The sequence below is a fragment of the Strix uralensis genome, chromosome 4, assembly GCF_047716275.1.
Source record: "Strix uralensis isolate ZFMK-TIS-50842 chromosome 4, bStrUra1, whole genome shotgun sequence".
Taxonomy (NCBI): Eukaryota; Metazoa; Chordata; class Aves; order Strigiformes; family Strigidae; genus Strix; species Strix uralensis.
In genome coordinates, this window is record NC_133975.1 from 31,641,336 (window position 1) to 31,661,595 (window position 20,260).

The 20,260-nt window shown below is 39.9% G+C and overlaps 2 protein-coding genes across 8 annotated transcripts in view; both read left to right on the top strand.

Moving 5' to 3' along the window:
- Nucleotides 1-2,567, top strand: part of EXOC1 (exocyst complex component 1) — a 32,531-nt gene extending 29,964 nt beyond the window's left edge. For all 7 annotated transcript variants that reach the window (XM_074866241.1, XM_074866244.1, XM_074866245.1 and 4 more), the window contains 2 exons: nt 899-1,093; nt 1,897-2,567. In XM_074866241.1, coding sequence (XP_074722342.1) covers nt 899-1,093; nt 1,897-2,049 — 348 coding nt within the window. In that variant the 3' untranslated portion in view covers nt 2,050-2,567. The remainder of the gene's footprint in view (nt 1-898; nt 1,094-1,896) is intronic.
- Nucleotides 2,568-11,354: 8,787 nt separating this feature from the next.
- Nucleotides 11,355-20,260, top strand: part of CEP135 (centrosomal protein 135) — a 34,457-nt gene continuing 25,551 nt past the window's right edge. The window contains exons 1-7 of the mRNA XM_074866249.1: nt 11,355-11,418; nt 12,065-12,229; nt 13,419-13,609; nt 14,119-14,286; nt 15,704-15,845; nt 17,526-17,610; nt 18,557-18,685. Of these exons, the coding sequence (XP_074722350.1) occupies nt 12,117-12,229; nt 13,419-13,609; nt 14,119-14,286; nt 15,704-15,845; nt 17,526-17,610; nt 18,557-18,685 (828 nt within the window). The 5' untranslated portion in view covers nt 11,355-11,418; nt 12,065-12,116. The remainder of the gene's footprint in view (nt 11,419-12,064; nt 12,230-13,418; nt 13,610-14,118; nt 14,287-15,703; nt 15,846-17,525; nt 17,611-18,556; nt 18,686-20,260) is intronic.

Below are 20,260 nucleotides of genomic sequence, written 5' to 3' on the forward strand. Positions count from 1 at the left end.
CTCCCCCCTCCCCAAGCAGGACAGGGGAGAGAATAGGAAGAGTAAAAGTGAGGGAGTGGAGATAAAGACAGTTTAATCAGTGAAGGAAAGGGGGTGGGGGGGAATAAGTGATATAAAGGCAGTCACTCACTACCTCCCACAAGCAGACTGATGCTCAGTCAGTTTCTGAGCAACAGTCACCCTGAAGACAACCACCACCCCTGCCCCCTCCCCTAACCCTAATTTTTATAGCTGAGCATGATGTTACATGCTATGGAATGCCCTTGGACCTGTTGGACAATAACCAAATAACCAGCAATAACCAAAACATTGGTGTGTTGTCAGCCCTGTTTTAGCCACAGATCCAAAACACAGCACCATATGGGCTGCTATGAAGAAAATTAACTCTGTCCTGGCCAGACCCAGTGCACTGTTTCAAATAATGTTGTAGCTCTACATGTGTGTTCCTAGGCATAGTTCTCTCCATTTTTATTATGCTGAGCCAACTGGTGTGGGGCAGTGAGAGGGCAATTATGAACAAGTATTGCTGTTGTCTAATTCTGGTTTAAGTAGAGAAATCAGGTGTTTACTCAGTTTATCTGAAAGATCCAGTATTTTCCCAGGCTACAGCCTCATTAATTGAGGATTTTGAGGCTGATTCAGTATTAGTTACAAGAAAAGCTTGATTGCTTCTAGAAATGCTTGATTTCAGACTTACACTGGTACTTAAGAATGGTGTATTGTTGGGCTGTGCTTTTAATGTTTATAGCTGAGCACTACTTCATGCCCAATTGAAAAACAAAAATGGGGGGGAACACACAACAGTTGACAAGCAGAATCAAGACTTAACTATACATATGCTTGTTCAGCTAATTAGTTTAGATTGGTGATAATCATTAATGCTATTCTTATTTGTTAGCATTTTTTTGAAGGTGTTGAAGCTCGTGTGGCACAAGGTATACGAGAAGAGGAAGTAAGCTATCAACTGGCTTTTAATAAACAAGAGCTTCGTAAAGTTATAAAGGAATATCCTGGTAAGGAAGTGAAGAAGGGATTGGATAATCTTTACAAGAAGGTAGATAAACATCTCTGTGAAGAAGAAAACTTACTTCAGGTAAACTAAATCATGGCTTAAAAACCTTGTAATGTTTACACAAAGGCTTTTTATTATTGCTTTTGCATATGTATTGTGAGAGCTGCTTAGCTTCAGCATAACTCTGAAAAATCATGAATTTTGAGCGGATTTTTTTATAATTCACTTTGATTCTATTTTTTGTAACATTGATTTGAACTGTGGGGGTAAAGATAGAGTTCAGAAAGAAACTTCCTTCATGATTCCCTAGCTGATCATTAATGGGTGATCTCTGTTCTGCAAAGTAGACTGGAAGTAGAGAGAATGAGATCTAAATGAACCATTAACCTGGTATGAAATTTAGCTAGTACACTATAGCAGAATGTACTTTCAGTTACATCTTTTCCAATAGTTACATTATCTAAGTTTTTTCTTATACTCTGTAAACTTTCTCACTGGAATAAATAAGTAGATTTAAGAGTTTAACATGTATTAACAGTTTTTTTTTTTTTAAAGTCTGATATGTGAATTAGTAGTACTGTTCTGGTTTGGGGTGTTTAAAGACAAAAGCAGTACCTCTTTTAGGGCAACTTGTCATCTTTACCATTTTATGCTTTGCAGCTCTGATAGGAGTCATGTAATCATTAAAGATCTTAATGGGTAAAAAGCTTCAATCTTTTTTTTTTTTTTAATGCAGCAACTCAGTTTACTGAACTATGTTGTTAGCAAGCTTTAGTTTTAAAATGACACCTGAACTGAAAACCAATTAATGAGCCAATGTTTTGTAGTTCACATATAGTGCATTGTGCTAGTTGACATTTCCTAAAGTTTGCTTTCTTTGGCAGGTTGTGTGGCATTCCATGCAAGATGAGTTTATACGACAATACAAGCACTTTGAAGGGCTGATAGCTCGCTGCTATCCTGGATCAGGAATTACTATGGAATTCACTATACAGGATATTTTAGACTACTGCTCCAGTATTGCACAGTCTCATTAAGTTCTAGAAGGGGAAGGAGAAGCTAGTGAAGTTTGTGCCTGTGTATAAGGGAATCAAACACTATAAATGCTATTTGTTTTTAAAAAGGTGAATTTCCATGTGTAGTTAACAGCCGTATGTGTCAAGTTACACTCCTGCTTCCAGTGTCTTTTGGGGCAGAATGAAACCTATGGGGATTTGTTGCTCTTCTGGGTTGAAGTACTGCTAGAAAGCATTAATTCTGTGAAACACTTTGGATATAATTTTTCCCTTCCCCTAACGTTCAGATACTTTTATTTATAATATCTTCTCTTGCTAAAAGCAGTAAGCACTACCTTCATAGTATACAAAAAAGGATACTACTGTTTTCACTAATATTTTGCATCTTGGAAATTATGTAAGCATTAAAGACTATAATATCTTTTCCCTTATTGTAGAAAGTATGGATGTGGAACTTTATGCAGTGGGAATACTGAATTCATGCTCTGAAATGTAATGTGACTGTGGCTATAATTCTTAATTAAACTCTGTTCATCATATTCTTTATGGAGTGTTATTTCAAAAAGGTGAAAATGCGGAGTTATTTCCATTATTTTGTCTCTGAGCGTTGAAGTAGAATTGGTCTATTTCTTAACATGTTTAGGTTTTTTTCTTCCTTTTAGTAACTGTGATGTAGCATCAGTATATTCCTGTCTCATGTAACCCCATCTTCCACCTGGAGCTTCAGCTGCCAGTGATTCAGGACCTAGTTTTCTCTGTACAGTTTGAGGAAATTGCCAAGTTGTTGGATAGAGCTGGGGTGTACATAGCATAGAAACAGGTACAATAAAGGTAAATGTGCAGACAAAGGTAAGATTTCTGAGATGCAAGAATAAAAATCAAACAGTACTAGGAATGAGAATGTTGTAAAACTCAGAAGGAAAAACTAACCTGCTAGATGGCAACTGCACCATTGAGGCACCTGGATTTGGGTGAGCATACTAATGCTTCTTGTAGCTCATTAACTCCTAGTTGTCTGTTGTTTACTAATAAAATACTTGAGATCCAAGTTGTGTATAACCTGCTTACAGTGTCTCTGCACGTGACAAAAGGTAGCTGAAACAACACCAAGGGGAGAACTTCCCTTAAAGGAGTACAGACAGCTTATCAGATCTCACATCAGATACTCCGCTCCCCCAAGTCTGGCCACAGCAGCTACGCACCAGGCAGCTCTACTACGGGCAGTAAATGCAAGTAAGGCCCTGTGGAAAAGGATCACGAGCGGCGGTAACATCCGCCGCTCCCCTCTGGCCGCAGCTCCCCTCTGACAGGGGGGGCAGTTCGGCCGTCAGCCCCGCGTCAGGCCGCGTGTCAGAGTGCCCAGTGCAGCCCCGGGGGCGGCCGCGCCCCCCGCGCCCGGCCGCGCCCGCCCCTTTCAGCCTCGGCTGCTTCCCGCGCCCAGCCTGAGCGCGCGGGCGCCCCGCGTCACCCGCGTGCGTCACCCCCATGCGTCACCCGCCCCTCGGCGCGAGGGCTGCCGGGCAGCGGGGCGGGGCGGGCGGCGGTTGGCTCGGCCGGCCGCGGGTGGGGGCGCGTGCCCCGTTGCTGAGGCGACGGGGCGGAAGCGGCCGCTGCTCCGCGCGCCATTTTCAAACCGCCGGTGCGGCCGCGGGGGCTGCGGAGCGGGAGCGCCAGCCCCGGGGAGCGTTGGGGGCGCGGGCGGGGCTCGTGTCCGCCGGGGCGGGGCTCGTGTCCGCCGGGGCGGGGGGGCCCTTAGGGGAAGGACGAGGGTGCTGTCGGCGGGACCGCGGCTCCCCGCAGGCGGGCGGCGGCGCTCAGCGGCTAGCCTGGGCTCCCGCGGTCGCGGCGACGGCCGTTGCAGCAACCCTGAGGACAGCGTGGCGCTGGGCCGCTTCCGTCTGCTCAGCCCCTGGGCTCGGCACGTTAGCGTGAGCAGCCCCCACGGCGTCTGGCCTACACGCTGGTCTCTTGTTCCCGCGGGGCGCTGCAGCCCCCCCTTCCCCGCTGGAGCTGCATCTCTGCCGAAGCCTCACGGAAACTTGTCGGCTACTCCTTAGTGCCTCGTCCTGCAAGAATTTGCTTTTAACGGTATGTCTGGTAAAACCGACCCGGAGGGAGGGTGCAAAAAGTAAAACCAAACCAGTTTAAAAAGGGACTGACTGCCCCTCGGTAGGTATCGGTTGGGGTTGCCGAAAGGTCTATGAAGGTTCCAGTTTGGGGAGACAGGTGATGAGCAGGCTCATAATCGCTAGAGTTCTCTTGTACTGTAATGTAAACTTACAGGTTTTAGTGACAGTTTAAGGAAGAAATATCTTTTTTTAGAGCAAGAGTTGTCTTGCTACTGGCAAGGTGGTGACACTTCCTAGCAAACGTGGTGTATGAATACTGAGTCAGAAGTGAACTCCCAGCAAATCCACTTGAAAACAGACTGCCAAAACAAGTGCAGGCTCATTCAGTGCATCTTGAAAACGGTGCTGCAGTAACAGCATTTCACAACGCAGCCTTCAGTGTCCATGGGCTGTGTAGAGGCATGTATTAGGGCATTGCTGTAGTCAGATGGTCGGTGCACTAGGTGCATTTTTTACCTGGGTGAAAACAAAACTAGCTCTTTCTAGCACCACGAGCTACATGACCAGTAATTACAGGACAGGAACAGATCTTTTGTAAATGTATTTCACAAACATGCAAAAAAAAAAAAAAAAAAGCCTTTAGCATATCAGTTTTGATGAATGAATAATCCATTTTGGTATTTCTCAGAACTGAGACTGGAGACTCCAGTTCATAATTGTCTTTGGTGTTAATGTTATATACTCAATAAAGAAATTGATTTCATAGCATATAAATTTGTCCGTGCTAATTTTTTTGTGTTCCATTGTCAGCTATGTAGTTTTATCTTTCTTCCCTATGGCTCAATGACTGTATTATGTCTTCCACGGCCAAGATACATCTTTGCTCTGCTTTTTTATTATTACATTTTCTTACTCATAACACAGGTATTGCATCTGGAACAGTTCTTAACCTATACTCACCATCAAATTTGCCGCTTTGTTTTCAGACTGAAAGCAGGGCTTCAATGTGCTAAAGCTTTTCTGTTTCATATTCTACCTGTAATGGTTAGTCTAATACTTACTAACATTGCTTCTTTCACACAATTTTATGCAAATTGATTCTATGCTTACAGCCTGAAGGAACTGGATTTGAAGTTCCATTATTGCCCATGTTTCATGTCAATGTTCGGCTTCAGTCACTGGTGACTTAGAACAATAGGAAACAGTTTATAGGTGCTAACTATGACTATTTCATAAACATCCAGGTCTTCAAAAGAATGCTCACAACCATCCAGGTGTGTCACAAAATGAAGCACATGAAAGTTGTTCTCTTTCGCAGTCTTTGTTGTTCTGGTTTCTGCTGGGATAGAGCTAATTTTTCTTAGTAGCCAGAATAGTGCTGTGTTTTGGATTCAGTATGGGATTTGGTATGAGAAGAACATTGATAAGACTGGTGTTTTCAGTTGTTGCTAAGAGATCAAGGACTTTTCAATTTACCATGTCCTACGAGCGTGCAGGTGTACAAGAAGCTGGGAGGGAGCACAGCCAGAGCAATGGAGCCAAACTGGCCAATGAAATATTCCATATCATATAACATCATGCTAAAGGTATAGATGAGGGTCAGCTGGGAAGCAGGAGCTCTTGCTTCCAGGATTACACTTTCGGGATCTTTGCTTCTCTGGGATTGCTAGCCAGGAATGGGATGGGCATTGGTCAGGGGGTGGTGAGCAATCGCATTGCGCATTACCCGTTTGTATTTTCTATTATTATTATTTTATTGCAATTATTAATTTTTTTTAATCTCAATCTACAAGTCTCCTTACCTTTACCCCTCCAAGTCTTTTCCCCATTCCCCAGGCGGGGGAGGATGAGTGAGCAGCTGCGTGGTGCTTGGCTGCCGGCTGGGTTTAAACCACGACATTCGTGAACAAAGGAGAAACAAAAAGTGAGGCTATTGGCTGTGAATATGTCTTCTGTGAGTAACTGAAAGATGTACTCATTTAGACATCTAGATAAATCCTTGTCTGGAAATGCCTGAAAAGTACCATTTAATTTTCCCTTCTTGTTTGCTTATCTGGTTTTCATCTAAAATGGAAATAATATTTTCTTCCTACTGGAACTTAATTACGTGAAATATTTAGATAATGAATGATGGGAACTATTTATCACATGGGAAATGCCAAAGGTGTGAAGAGTGCTTTCCACTACTTTGCAAATTTACAGAAAAATCTAGTAAGTTCAACATACCTTTCATCACAACTCAGTCATGATTCATGAGGCTATTAAGTTTCTTTAAAGAAAAGGATATTCTGGATTGAGTTGACTGGGTAGGAATGATGTAGAAAACTTGGATTTCCAAGAAGCTTTTGAGAAGGTTCTTTACCAAAGGCTTTTAAGAAAGCAGGTCTCTTTCAGAAATGGAGAAAAGGTCATTTAATAGCTCACTTAAGTGGTTAAAAGAAAAGCTAGAAAGTACTACCTTATGGTGAATGTGCAGAAGATTTTCTGTTGTTTAACACTGATCAGCGATCTGAAAGAATGGGTTAACAGCGAGGGACAAAATTTGCTCATCATAGGGATGTGTTAAGAGCAGTCCAAGGGTTGCAGAAGAGTATCACTGGACTGAGTAATAAAGTGGGAGTTAAGGAACAGTGTTGATACAGGCAAAGTAATACACATCATGGGCTCTAAAGTGGCAGGTATCACTTGGAAAAAGAGATGTTAGTGTCACTGTGAATGCATCTAGTTGATGCTTTGAGCAATCAGAAAGGCAAGTGGTAAGTTAGGAATCATGAATAGTGAAGGCTGCAGCAAAGAATCCTTCAGAGTGATCTCAGTCACAGAAAAAACATGGAAAAGGAGCAAGCTGTACAAGCTACTAGAAAATTTTGGAAAACGGATTTGCTAAAGATGCTATCATGAATGACTGAAAGCATGAATAAGGAATTATTGTTTAGTATGTCTTACAATAGAAAGAAGAAAGGGGGGGGGGGGGCATACACACATGCCCATGAATTTGTTATATACTTTCCCAAACATACAGTTAAAATCAGGAATTCATTGCCACAGGCTAGAGCAATGTAACAGTGCAAAAGATTCAAGAAAACAATTAGACATGTCTAAGAAAGGTCTATCAGGTACTATTACAATGATTTAAGGTCAACTTTAGGCCCATCAAGTCCCTGTGCTATAGGCTTATAGAAGGACATGGTGCATAGGAGTAAGATTTGACTCATGTTTTTATGCTCTTGCTGTGGCAACTCAGAGACATGGGGTATTGGGTCTGACTGATCTTGGATTCAACTGAATCAGTATAGCAGTTCATATATTCATTTTATATTTCCTGAAAACCAAATCTTCCTGATGGAGAAGTTACTAGAAAAAGTAGAAGTTACTACTTTTTGATGTCTTGGTAAGAGTAGTGATAGACTTTAAGTTTAGGATATGAGATTTATGCTATGGTTGTCTGTAATGACAGAGGTCTGGAATTACTGACACATAATTTCTTTCCAACAAAGAGTGTACAATGAGTATTGTCCTTGAAGACTTTAAGCTCTCTGAAATAATGACCCTCAATTCTTCTTACTTTCATTCCTGGACATCTCTTAGACTTATACTCCAGCTACTTCTTTCCTGGAGTAATTTTGGATCAGATGTGGCTTTAGGGAATATAATACCCTTTCTTGTTTGATTCTGGTAGCATTAATGTCTTGAATTAATTCCTAGCCTTTAGGAAGCAGAGTGATTCAACCAGAAAGCTGTTGGTACCTCTCAATATTAAGGTATGTTTAGGTAACTACACCTCACTTAAACGTCCATTGCAATGATTTAGCAAGATCCTGTATCTACTTCCTAGCCACAGTTACTGGAGTGCTAACATCTGTCCATTTATTTTCTCCACAGTTACTCTAGAAAAACTTTATTCCTTTACAAGCTGTGACACAGTTTTGTTCTTCATGTTTCTTCTGTAAAACTTTCTCAATGCAATTAGTAGAAAAATTCTTTCTCTTTATAAAACACAAACTATTAAGTTTGATGAATGATTTTAAACTAATTTAATCTTTTTAACTGATCCGGGTCTTGTTAAGGAGAAGATGGGCTCAAGAGTTATCAGCTTACTTCTGTAGTAATACAAGATGTATTAGAATCATAGAATCACAGAATGGTTTGGGTTGGAAGGGACCTTAAGGATCATCTAGTTCCAACCCCCCTGCCATGGGCAGGGACACCTTCCACTAGACCAGGTTGCTCAAAGCTCCATCCAACCTGGCCTTGAACACTTCCAGGGAGGGGGCAGCCACAACTTCTCTGGGCAACTTCCAGTGCCTCACCACCCTCACAGTAAAGAATTTCTTCCTTATATCTAATCTAAATCTACCCTCTTTCAGTTTAAAACCATTACCCCTCACCCTATAAGTACAGTCCCTGATCAAGAGTCCTTCCCCATCTTTCCTGTAGCCCCCTTTAAGTACTGGAAGGCCGCTATAAGGTCTCCCTGGAGCCTCCTACTCTCCAGGCTGAACAACCCCACCTCTCTCAGCCTGTCCTCATAAGGGAGGTGCTCCAGCCCCCTGATCACCTTCATGGCCTCCTCTGGACCCACTCAAACAGCTCCATGTCCTTCTTATGTTGGAGGCCCCAGAGCTGGACACAGTACTGCAGGTGGGGTCTCACAAAAGCAGGGTAGAGGGGGAAAATCACCTCCCTCAACCTGCTGGCCACACTGCTCCTGATGCAGCCCAGGATGCAGTTGGCTTTCTGGGTTGTGAGTGCGCATTGCTGGCTCATAGTCAGTTTTCCATCCGCTAATACCCCCAAGTCCTTCTTCTCAGGGCTGTTCTCAATCCACTCATTGCCCAGCCTGTATCTGTGCTTGGGATTGGCCTGACCCACGTGCAGGACCTTGCACTTGGCCTTGTTGAACTTCATGAGGTTCACAGGGGCCCACCTCTCAAGCCTGCCCAGGTCCCGCTGGATGACATCCCTTCTTTCCAGTGTGTCGACTGCACCACACATCTTGGTGTCATTGGCAAACTTGCTGAGGGTGCACTCCATCCCACTGTCCATGTCACCAACAGAGATGTTAAACAGCCCTGGTCCCAACACCAACCCCTGAAGAACACCACTCATCATTGCTCCCCACTCAGACACCGAGCCGTTGACTGCAACTCTTTGAGTGTAACCACCCAGACAGTTCCTTATCCACTGAGTGGTCCATCCATCAAATCCATGTCTCTCCAATTTACAGACAAGGATGTTATGTGGGACAGTGTCAAATGCTTTGCACAAGTCCAGGTAGATGACGTCAGTTGCTCTTTTCTTATCCACCAATGCTCTAACCCCATCGTAGAAGACCACCAAATTCTTCAGGCATGACTTGCCCTTAGTGAAGCCATGCTGGCTGTCACCAATCACCTTCTTATTTTCCATGTGCCCTAGCATAGTTTCCAGGAGGATCCGCTCCATGATCTTGTTGGGCACAGAGGTGAGACTGACTGGCTTGTAGTTCCCCATGTCCTCTTTATTTCCCTTTTTAAAAATGGGGGTTATGTTTCCCCTTTTCCAGTCAGCGGGAACTTCACCAGACTGCCACAACTTCTCAACTGTCATAGATAGTGGCTTAGCCACTTCATCCACCAGTTCCCTCAGGACCCGCATATGCATCTATCTCATCAGGTCCCATGGACTTGAACAGCTTCAGGTTCCTTTGAGGATCCCAAACCTGATCTTCTACAGTGGGCAGTGTCACACCCTCCTCATCTCCCCCACCTGTCCTTTCTAAAGGGCCTGTATCCTTCTATTCCAACACTCCAGCCATAGGAGCCATCCCACCATGTCTCCGTGATGCCAATAAGATCATAGCCCTGCAGGCATGTGCACATCTCCAGCTCCTCTCGTTTATTCCCCATGCTACGTGCGTTTGCACAGAGGCATTTAAGTTGAGCCCCCAGTGAAGCTGACTTACTGGCTGGAATTCCTTTGTGCTGCTCTTCGGATGCTCTCCTGCTGATCTGTGACCCCTCTCCCGGCTCTGGGCATCTATTGCTGGCACTGGCATCAAGCTGGTAGGAGTGGGATGGATTGAGGTTCCCCTTCCCTGGCAACTTTAGTTTAAAGCCCTCTTCACCAGCTGTGCAAGTCAGTGTCCAAAGATGCTCTTTCCCTTCTCTGACAGATGGACCCCATCAGCCCCCAGTAGACCAGGTTTCCCAAAATGACCCCCATGATCTAAGTAGCCAAATCCCTGGCTGTGGCACTGGTCCAGTAACCAATTGTTGATTTGCAAGATTCAACTGGTCCTTTCAGACCCCTTCCCTTTGACTGGGAAGAGTGATGAAAAAACTGCCTGTGTTCCAGAGTCCCTTACTGCCACTCCCAGGGCTCTGTAGTCCTTCTTGATACTCCTCAGACTGCTCCTGGCTGTATTATGTTGCCCACGTATTCCTGAGGCTAAATCTAGACACAGTAACAATCACTGATTTCCTGAATTCAACACAGAATCCTCAACATTAATGCAGAAATACCAAGATCTCATCATCAAGCTTTCATCTTTGGCTGCCACAGGAGCACGAAGAGCATTTTGTACACTGGCTTTAGTACATTGACTTCTGCTTAGTACATTGATGGTTACCATTTAGTGCTAACTTAACCATCCCAGTACAATATGTAAGGGATAGTTCTCTATGCCATTGCTTAGTTAATATCTCAATATCCTGAATGTCTTTAAACAAATATTTTGGCAGCACCTGCTGTGCTCATAAGACTGTTGATTTTCTCTCATCCATAGAGCAGTACCTGGCAACCACAGTCCTGTTGCTAGACTTATTTGTAGTGTTTTGATACAATGAGATGCAATCTTACTTTCCAGCCTCACACATGAGAGAAACTTGCATGCTTTCTCATTTTATTATTCATACATAGCTTTTTTTCAAATACCTTCATATATTTATTTAATATCTTTTTTAAATCTGGGGAATTGTGAAATAGCGTGGTTTAAATGATATCTGTATGCTATCCCCTTTATGTGAGATGCAAAGAGTGCTTCCTTGGACTCATAGTTTGGCTGCTGAGGTCTTGCAGCCAGTAGGTGCGTACTGAAACTCCTGAAGAAATGAGAGGGAAAATGTTTTATGGAAAGAACTATTTTTCAAAAATATTTCTGACTATTGAAGAGATGTTTTCACTGAGGAGCATCAACTTTAGTATTCCATTTCTTTTCTCATTCTATCTCTAAATCCAAAAGGACATAATGATGTAAAAATTCTTCCTCCCTCAGAAGCAAAACCAAAATTCTCATCTGGATGCAGATACAGTAGTGCTGATCCAGCCACTTTTAGATCAGGTTAGTAATAAAAAGGTAACTAATCAGTCAAAAGATCCTTGAACTGTATTTTCCAGAAAAAGATGCAGGTAGCATTATAGTACACTGGTGGGTTTTTTTCTTTCCTGTTTTCCCTCATAGAAAAAAAGATGTTCAAAGTTAATAATTCTTTAAAGTTTTAGACATTTCATGCAATTTTACAAATGGTTGGCATAAGTTATGTTAAGTACTGCCTTGTAAACTTTGAAAGTAAGATTTATATATAAAAGAAAAAAGTATATGAGGTTTTTGAGAATAATCTGTCAATTTGCATTGTGGAAGATACCATGATGACCATGATTCAAAAAGATCAGAACCTACTTCTTAGTCTTCCCAGATAAAGACCTTTTCAGACTTCAGTTCTTACATATTGGAAAGAAAAATTTATGTTCGTACACTAAGATGTTAGGAAAGAGAAAACTAATTGCCAAGGCCATAATTCTTTTTAAAGAAATATGTAAATATGTTTGAACTTTTTAGTTGCTCTATGATTCTCTTTTGGTTTATTTAAATTTTAAGGACACGCTTATGCACTGTATTTCCTACACAAAAAATGTTTTTTCCATTACTTTTTCCTGTATTATTCCTTCTTTAAAGGAAAAATGCTGTAACAGACAATCTTTTGCAGGTGTCCTATTTTTCCTGACTGTGACAAAAGCTGCTTTGGAGGTGTGTTTACAATGACTACAACTGCAGAGCGAAGGTTCATTAATCTCAGGAAACGTCTAGATCAGCTGGGCTATCGGCAACCATTGGCAGTGGAGAGTTTACCTTTGGTGGAAAAGCTTTTTAGGTATTAAATAGGAGATTCATTAAAAAACATAGTAATCATATAGTAGGTATTGTTTGATTGTTGACATATAAGGGGAATGCTTAGTCTGAAGATTATTTTCAAGCAATGTTATTTTGGAGCTTACATTCACTTCCTGTGTATGATGAAGTTAAATGAGTTTGATTAAGTGATGTGAACATCTTAAGATTTAATTCAGTAGAATGATTTCTAAGGATATATGGTCTAGGAAAATTCAACTTTTCTAACCTCATAAGAGAGCCAAGAATAGTCACTATTGATATGCTCTTAAAGGACACACTCTTATAACTGGTTGTATAAAAAATAATCCCTGTTGTCTGTACTGTGATTTAAAATAAAACATTCACAGCTCCATTTTTTTTATGATCTCATTTGGAGAAGTTTAAATTTGCTATCCCTGCAGTTTTTACAGGTCATATAACAGAAGAAAAACAAATTTTCAGGTGACCTTATTAATGTATCTGCCATTTCATGGCTTTGATGTGATTACAAATATAGAAATTTCCATAGTAAGCCAGTTTTATTTGGCTAAACAAGCAAATGGAGGTATTCTGGTTCTGTTGCTCTTTACCATCTAATATGGATGGAAGAACCGTAGGTAGGCAGATGTGGAGTAATCTGCTTTCAACATTGTCTTATTCTGGTGCCTAACATATAGGTTTAATCTCTCAATCACTAACTTTGATCTTATTTTCACTAAAATGTTTATAGCTACTTACCACTAGTCTCTCTTATGGAGCTTCTGATCTCTTTGTAAATACTAGTAATCTTCTGGCCTTTTTAATTCTTTACCTCAAGTTTCTTCTGTGGTAAGTTGTGCTACAATTTACATAGTGCTTTGAGGAAAAAATCATCTTGCCAATTTTGAATATCTCACTTTATGTAGAAAAGAGAGTTTATTGAATTATCAGGTGTAAACTCCTGATATGCTTTCTAAATGTCTTTATATTTTATTTGTCCTGTCCTTTCCTATTTACTTTTTTTTAAAGTGAATGAATCCTGTCTTTCAGTTTTTCTTACATGAATGTTCTCTTTGCCTTTCTTTGAACCCATTTGTTCTGCAGTTAATGTGGTCTCAGGGAAAGGGTTTTGTTTCTCAGGTCACAACAATCTGCATCCTCACTGTAAAGGCTATAACATTTCTAACACATCTGATGCTCCTTTATTCTAGTGACCTAGTTCATACAACTGAGAGCTTGCGCAGTGCAAAGTTATCAGCTGGAAAATCTGAAAAAGAATGCAGCAATTACGATGCTATTTTGGAACCTTATAAAACAGAGAACGCTAAACTTACCAGGGAAAATAATGAACTGCATCTAGAAATATTAAAACTGAAAGAGCAATCTGATCGTCATGTTAAAGGTAATATAAGAGTCATGATACTTTTTTTAAATCCTTCCGTGCCAAAATAAAATTGCAGCCAAATCCTTGATCCGCAGATCCATTTTTCTGTACTTATACATGAGTGTGAGTGGTCATTGACTGTGGTGCCTTTAATGAATTAAGGGTCATGCACAGACATTTGTTTTGTAGTTAAAAATCTTCTGAGGTCCTACAAATCACTGTTTCAATCAAACATGAAAATGTTAGAACTTTTTAACATAAACTTTCATACCTTGAAATGCTACTTTTTAATTTAAAATGAAATACTGTTGTTAAATGTGCCTTTCTTTTACAAAGGGGTTTTATTTGTAACATATAAATATATTTTTGTGTGGTTTTGTGTGTATATATATGCACATATGTATGTGTATTTGAAAATTTCATGTTATGGAAAAGGAATATAGGATTCTCTTTATGCCTGTTTTGGTGCTACTAGGAAAAATAATAATGAATAAGAAAGATAATACTGCTTTTTCTCTCCCTTGAAGATTTGAAAGCCTCCTTAAGGAGGGTTGAGCATGAAACAGCTGACTTGAAATTTCTGAATAATCAATATGTACACAAAATTAAAATGCTGGAAAAAGAGAACAAAGCCAAGACTGAAAAAATTCAGCAGCTTCAAGAGAAGAATCTGCAAGCAGTGGTGCAAACACCTGGTGAGTGTAAATAATCACAGATTACTTACACAGACTTTTCTCTGGTCTTTTTTTGGCTCTTCAGAACATAAGCTTTTTTTTCTTCTAGGAAGAGAAGTTACTACAGTAACATAACTATCCAATAGAATACTATTACCTTTTGAAAGTTTTGGCTCTGAATTCACTTTTTTTCTGTATGGAAGAAATGTCATTAACACATCACCTGTATTAAAGACAAAACTGCATACAAGCTTATATTCATTAGAAGACTATTAGGTTAAAATCTGACTGGAAAGCACTGTTAATCAGCAGCTATTTTTGTTTTTTTAATGCTGCACCTAATTTAGTCAGAGGCAGGTTGTTTGACACTTGAATCGTTTTGACAGCTAATTGATGATGTGCAAGTGACTAATTCAGAATTTTGTAACCAAGATCTAAAAGCAGCAAGATGCAAAATATGTCTACAAGTAAATATTCCAGCCTTCTGAAAGCTTACAGTATTTAACAGGTCTTTTGATGACTTATAACGTTCTGGACATTACTTTCAGGTTAATTTCTTTCTCTAGGGTTTCCTTTTTCTTCTTTTTTTTCAAGCTAAGGGAAATACTGAGAAGTATTTTGTAAAATTTTGAAATTGTTTTTTCTTTCCAAGTCATTGAATTACCTATCTGTTTTTGGCATCTGAAAGCAGTGAATAGGTAGTTAGGTGAAATTAAAATTCCTCTCTATTTTTCCACACCTTTCTGCATTTCATGCCCTTCGCTTCAAAGATGCCATGTTACGCTTTTGTCTGTCTTTCTGCATACTTGCTCCAATGTCACCGGTATTCTGGGATTTTTCTATACTATATCACCAAGTATTATATGTTCTTATATAATATTGTGATGAAGAGTAATTGTTCCTTCTGGAAATAATACTGTGTTTTGCTTTGGTTTTAATATAATGTTACCATCCAAGCAAATAACCTGGTTTGCTTGGTATGCTTATGATATTCATTCACTGAAATGACAGTAGGATAGAAGGAAAAAAAACATTACTAAACAATGCAGAGGTTAGTTCAGTCATAAAACAGTTCTTAAATGTGAAAAAAAAAAAGTCTTTTGTGATGTTTTAATTTAGCTTTTTTAGTAAGGTAAATCACTAACAGATTCAACAAGTTTGAACTGTAGAATATTTAGGGTATGAAACATCAGGGAAAAGTACTTATACCGAACTTTGCATATTTACGTATTATAAAACTGAACTTTGACAAAGATGATACCAACCTGCAAGAATGGTGTTGTCTAGAATGTACAAATTTTAACAACTTATTACAGTAAGATTAAAATGGTGAAACATGCCAGTTCAGCAGCAGTGGAATAAATAGGAAAATTCATTTTGTATTAAAGAAGACGACTCCCTTTCTTTAAGTAATAGGCCTTTTGGTTTGGGCTTTCAGGTGGCAGAAAAAGAAGCATTCCCTTCAGGCGTCAGCGCATGCAGATAGACCAGCCTGTCCCCCCATCAGGCGTTAGTGCCTATCCAGTTCCTCAGCCAGAGGACCCTTATATTGCAGACCTTCTTCAGGTGGCTGATAACCGGTAATCTAAAGAACTTCTAAATTTTCAAGTATAGGTGTTAAATATCTGCAGTGATTTTCCAACTCCCATCCTCCTTCTGCCTTTCAAATTTGCCTCAAACAAGATGCTATTTCATGCTGTTTTAAGAGCACTAGTTCTTAAATAGGATTTTGCTTAGTGATTGACAGTACTGCCTGTGACGATGTTGCAATGGATATTATAAGCTGCTTATTTCCTTAAAGGATTTCTCTTAGGATTTCTACAATGGTTTTACTGTTATACCTAGTTTTAGATTGGGTATTCTGGAAAAAAGCTAGCTGTAATGTTTTGCATAGTAGTAAACTGATTTTTCCTATTGATTTTGGAAGACTAAAATATTCTTGATTTTTGTAATACTATTTTTGGCTTGGGAACCTGTATTATGAAAGGTTCACATAAATTCTTTTTTCTTATTTAGAATAGATCTGTAGAAAGTTTACATGGCAAGGTGTTGGCAGCAGGGGGACTGCAGGGTGGCCTCTGAAAAGAGACACAGCCAGTTCCACCTGGCTTCAAAACAGACCCATCATGGGTCACAACTGAGCCCATCAGCCAAGCTGGTGGCTCCCCTGTGAAAATGTATTTAAGAAAGGGTGAAAAACAGTGCTGTTCAGCAGCAGTGAGAGGGAGGAATAAGAAAAATATGAGAGAAACAACCCTGCAGTCACCAAGGTTAGTGAAGACGGAGAGGGAGGAGGTGCTTCAGGCACCGGAGTACAGATTCCTCTGCAGCCTCTGGAGGAGACCGTAGTGAGCCAGGTTGTCTGTGCAGCCTGTGGAGAGCACCACATCAGAGCAGATACCCATGCTACAGCCTGTGGAGGACCATGTTGGAACAGATATCCACGCTGCAGCCTGTGGAGGACCCCGTGCTGGAGCAAGTGGATATGCCCTGAAGGAAGCTGTAGCCCATGGAGCAGGCTGTTGGCAGGAACTGCAGCTCATGGAGAGGAGCCCACCCAGAAGCAGGTTTTCTGGCAGGAGCTGTGGCCATGAGGGACCCGTGCTGGAGCAGCCTGTTCCTGAAGGACTGTACCGCGCAGAGATGAGCAGTTCGTGAAGGAATGTATACTGTGGGAGGGACCCCATGCTGGAACAGGGGAACAACGTGAGGAGGAAGGAGCATCAAAGTCAAAGTGTTACTAAGTGTTACGCACTGACTGCAGCTTCCATTCCTCATTCTTGCTGCACCACTTGGGGTAGGAAGGATTTAAAAGAGTCAAGTGAAGCCGTGAAGCTGAGCTTGGAAAAAAGCAGAGGGTGGAAGGAAGGTGTTTTTAGTTTGTCTGTGTTTCTCACCATCCTACTCTATTTTTAATTGATGATAAATTAAATTAATCTTCCCGAAGTCAAGTCTGTGTTGCTCGTGACAGTAATTGGTAAATGATCTCCCTGTCTTTATCCTCACCCATGAGCTTTTTCATCTTATTTTCTCCCCCATCCTGTTGAGGAGGGGGAGTGAGAGAGCAGCTGGGTGGGGGTCTGGCAGCCAGCCAAGGTCGACCCGCTACAACAGGTTCTGCATTAACCTTTTGTATGAACAAAACTATTTTTTTGTGAAATATTTACATTCAGGAGCAAAGAGAAAATACTAATACTGAATTGTTGTGTACATAGGATTCTTCCTTGAATCCATATAAACGTTATATTGCTACATTTCAGAATTCATGAACTTCAATCAGAAGTAACAGAGCTAAAGGAAAAACTGGAGATATCTGAACGTGGAATGAAAAATTATAGCAAACAAGTATGTTTACAGATTTTATTATTATTTGGCTGTAGTAGCCTTGATTATAATTTGTGTTTTAACCTCATTGAGAAAGCATTGTAGGGCTTATGAAATATAATTACTCTAACTTGCCTATGTTGAGCTATTTCCTCTGCTTTTGGAGACAGCAGCAATGGTAAAATACTTGCCCGCTGCTATTGCTGATATATTTTGTGTATTAAAATTATGATAAATAAGCTAAACTTAATGACTGTAAGTAGAATTTGTGTATGTCTAGAGTTTTTTAGTGCAGAAGCATTAACTGGTTCAAAATAGTAATTTGATCTACAGATACCCCAGGATAATTATTTTTCACTGTTTGGACTAGTTGTATTTTTTGAATTTTTAATTTTTGAAAGTTAATTTATGAACAACAGATTTTACAATACTTTGAGTGGATTGATAAAATACGTATAATCTTTAAGTGAGGAAATTGCATCAATTGTTCATACGTTGTTGTATCTTTCAATATCTGGGGATTAGTGGGCACCATTCTCTTTTTTTGTTCATATCTTGGTTTTCCTTCTCCAGCATTCCCTGTTTTCCAGTGACAGAAATAGTCACTGAGTTAGCTGATTTAAAAGCTTTTTCCCTAATTTTAAGTGCTAGTCTTGGATGGTTAATTTGCAACATTTATTAACCACTTTAAATGAAAATTGTTGGTTTCTCTTCAAGAAAATAATCTAGGAGGAATTGTTTCAGGGTTTTTTTTTTCACAAATTCTATTTGATTCATTTATTTTTCTTTCAAAGAAATAACTTTTTGAAAAAAAAAATCCAGAATTTAAAAAAATGTATGTTAAAGATAAAACTTGCATTATTAGGTGCACATCTTTTTACTGAATGCTATATAGGTGTTTATTTGAACAGAAGTTCTATTAAATGGGATAGAAGATACCAAGGAACTTTTTTTTTTTCCCTCAAAGGTTGAGCTGAGAGACAAAGAAATAGAGCGCTTAGTGCTAGCATTGGATGGTGGGCGTTCTCATGAGGTTATCTCTCTGGAATCAAGAAGTAAAAGTAATGAGAAGCTCATCACCCATTTGAATTTGCAGGTAATGGATTTATTACTGTTGTTTAGTCAAAACTAAAAATTCCAGCATTCTAAAAAAACCCACAGAACTTCCAGCTCTTTAAAAAATAACTGTTAGATATAATATCAATCAATTTAACTTGCTTTGCTTCTTAGGTGGCAGTGTTTCTTGTCTAAGGAAATTTAATTTCTTGTCTTAAAAGTCTATTAGAATGGTTTTGTTAAAGAATTCTATGAACTTACATCTGTACATAGTAATATTAATCAGAGAGTGTTCAGAAAAATTCTGTATGATACGCTGTTTTCACCAAGTTTGAAAATACTTATTTTCTTTTGTTTAAATTTTATTTTCATACATACCATTTATGTTTTAGGAACTAACAATAGTATATGTACTTACAATAAGGAGGGAGTAGTCCTGCAGACAATCTCATCAGATAGTGGGGAGAATCTTCCTCACTGAATTCAAATGGTGCCCGCCTTTATTTCAACACAGACTTTCAAGGAAAGGATAAGCTTAGGAGAAGGATGTTTGTGTTTACTGAGCATATTAGCATATATTCAATATTGGTCTCAGAATGAGGATTTGAAAAAAATATTACAAGACAAACTGGAGTACAGCTCAAAGTAAAGCCCATCTCTGGATTTATACCATCAATTCTCTGTTTTTCCAGCTGAGTTAGATGTTTTGTATACTGATGGTGCATGATATACAGTGGCATAAGATCCACATTGCAGAGTTTATTAGCTTAGGTTCAGTGCTGCAAAAATACAGAATGAGCTATGACTTGGAAGCAGTACAGCTGTGTTCAGTGATCCCAAATTAGTAAGTCATGCTGAACAAACTGATAGTACAAAGAGTGAACCCAGAGCTGCCTAAAGCTGTTTTTGGGCCATCAAAACTATTTGCTTAGGCTCAGTGCCAATACACCACTTTTATTATCTGACAATAAATGGATGGATATGTCTATGTAGTAGTATTCATGACTATGACAGGGCTCAGACTTTCTTGGGTGTTTACAGTAATACTTCCTTCTGGAGTTTTAAGGAAAGTTGCATGGAGATGGAAGTGGAGCACCTCTGTTACCTTGAATCTTTCAAGATACTCCAGGCTCCTGTTTTCCTGGGTAGTGTAACTTCTGTGTTATTTTTTTATTCCTACTCTACATCCCTGCCTCTCTTCCCTTTACTCTCAGGGAAAGGTGTACTGAGAAAAACAATGTCTGTAGAGCAGGATTTCTGAGGATGTTGTGTTTAAGGTGCTGAGATACGTTGGGGGCAAGATAAGCTTTACAGATCACATTCCTAAAACCTCACTTTCATGAAGGAGTAACAGTGAGACTAAGCCTACCAAATATACTACAAAGCTGGAGAGAAGAATGTGTCCTCATATTTTGTGAAATTTAGGGAAACTCTGAATACACTGGGTCTACTGAACTGGTGTCCAAGACCGTTTTCTATACAGTTCTCTGCTTTTCAGTACTTTGCTTTTAGAATAAACCTCAGGTTTTGGAGACTAGATAACAGTGTAGTAATGAATTCCTTCACCTTGCACGTTTGTAAAATCATTTTTTTTCATGTTGATAAACTTTACGTT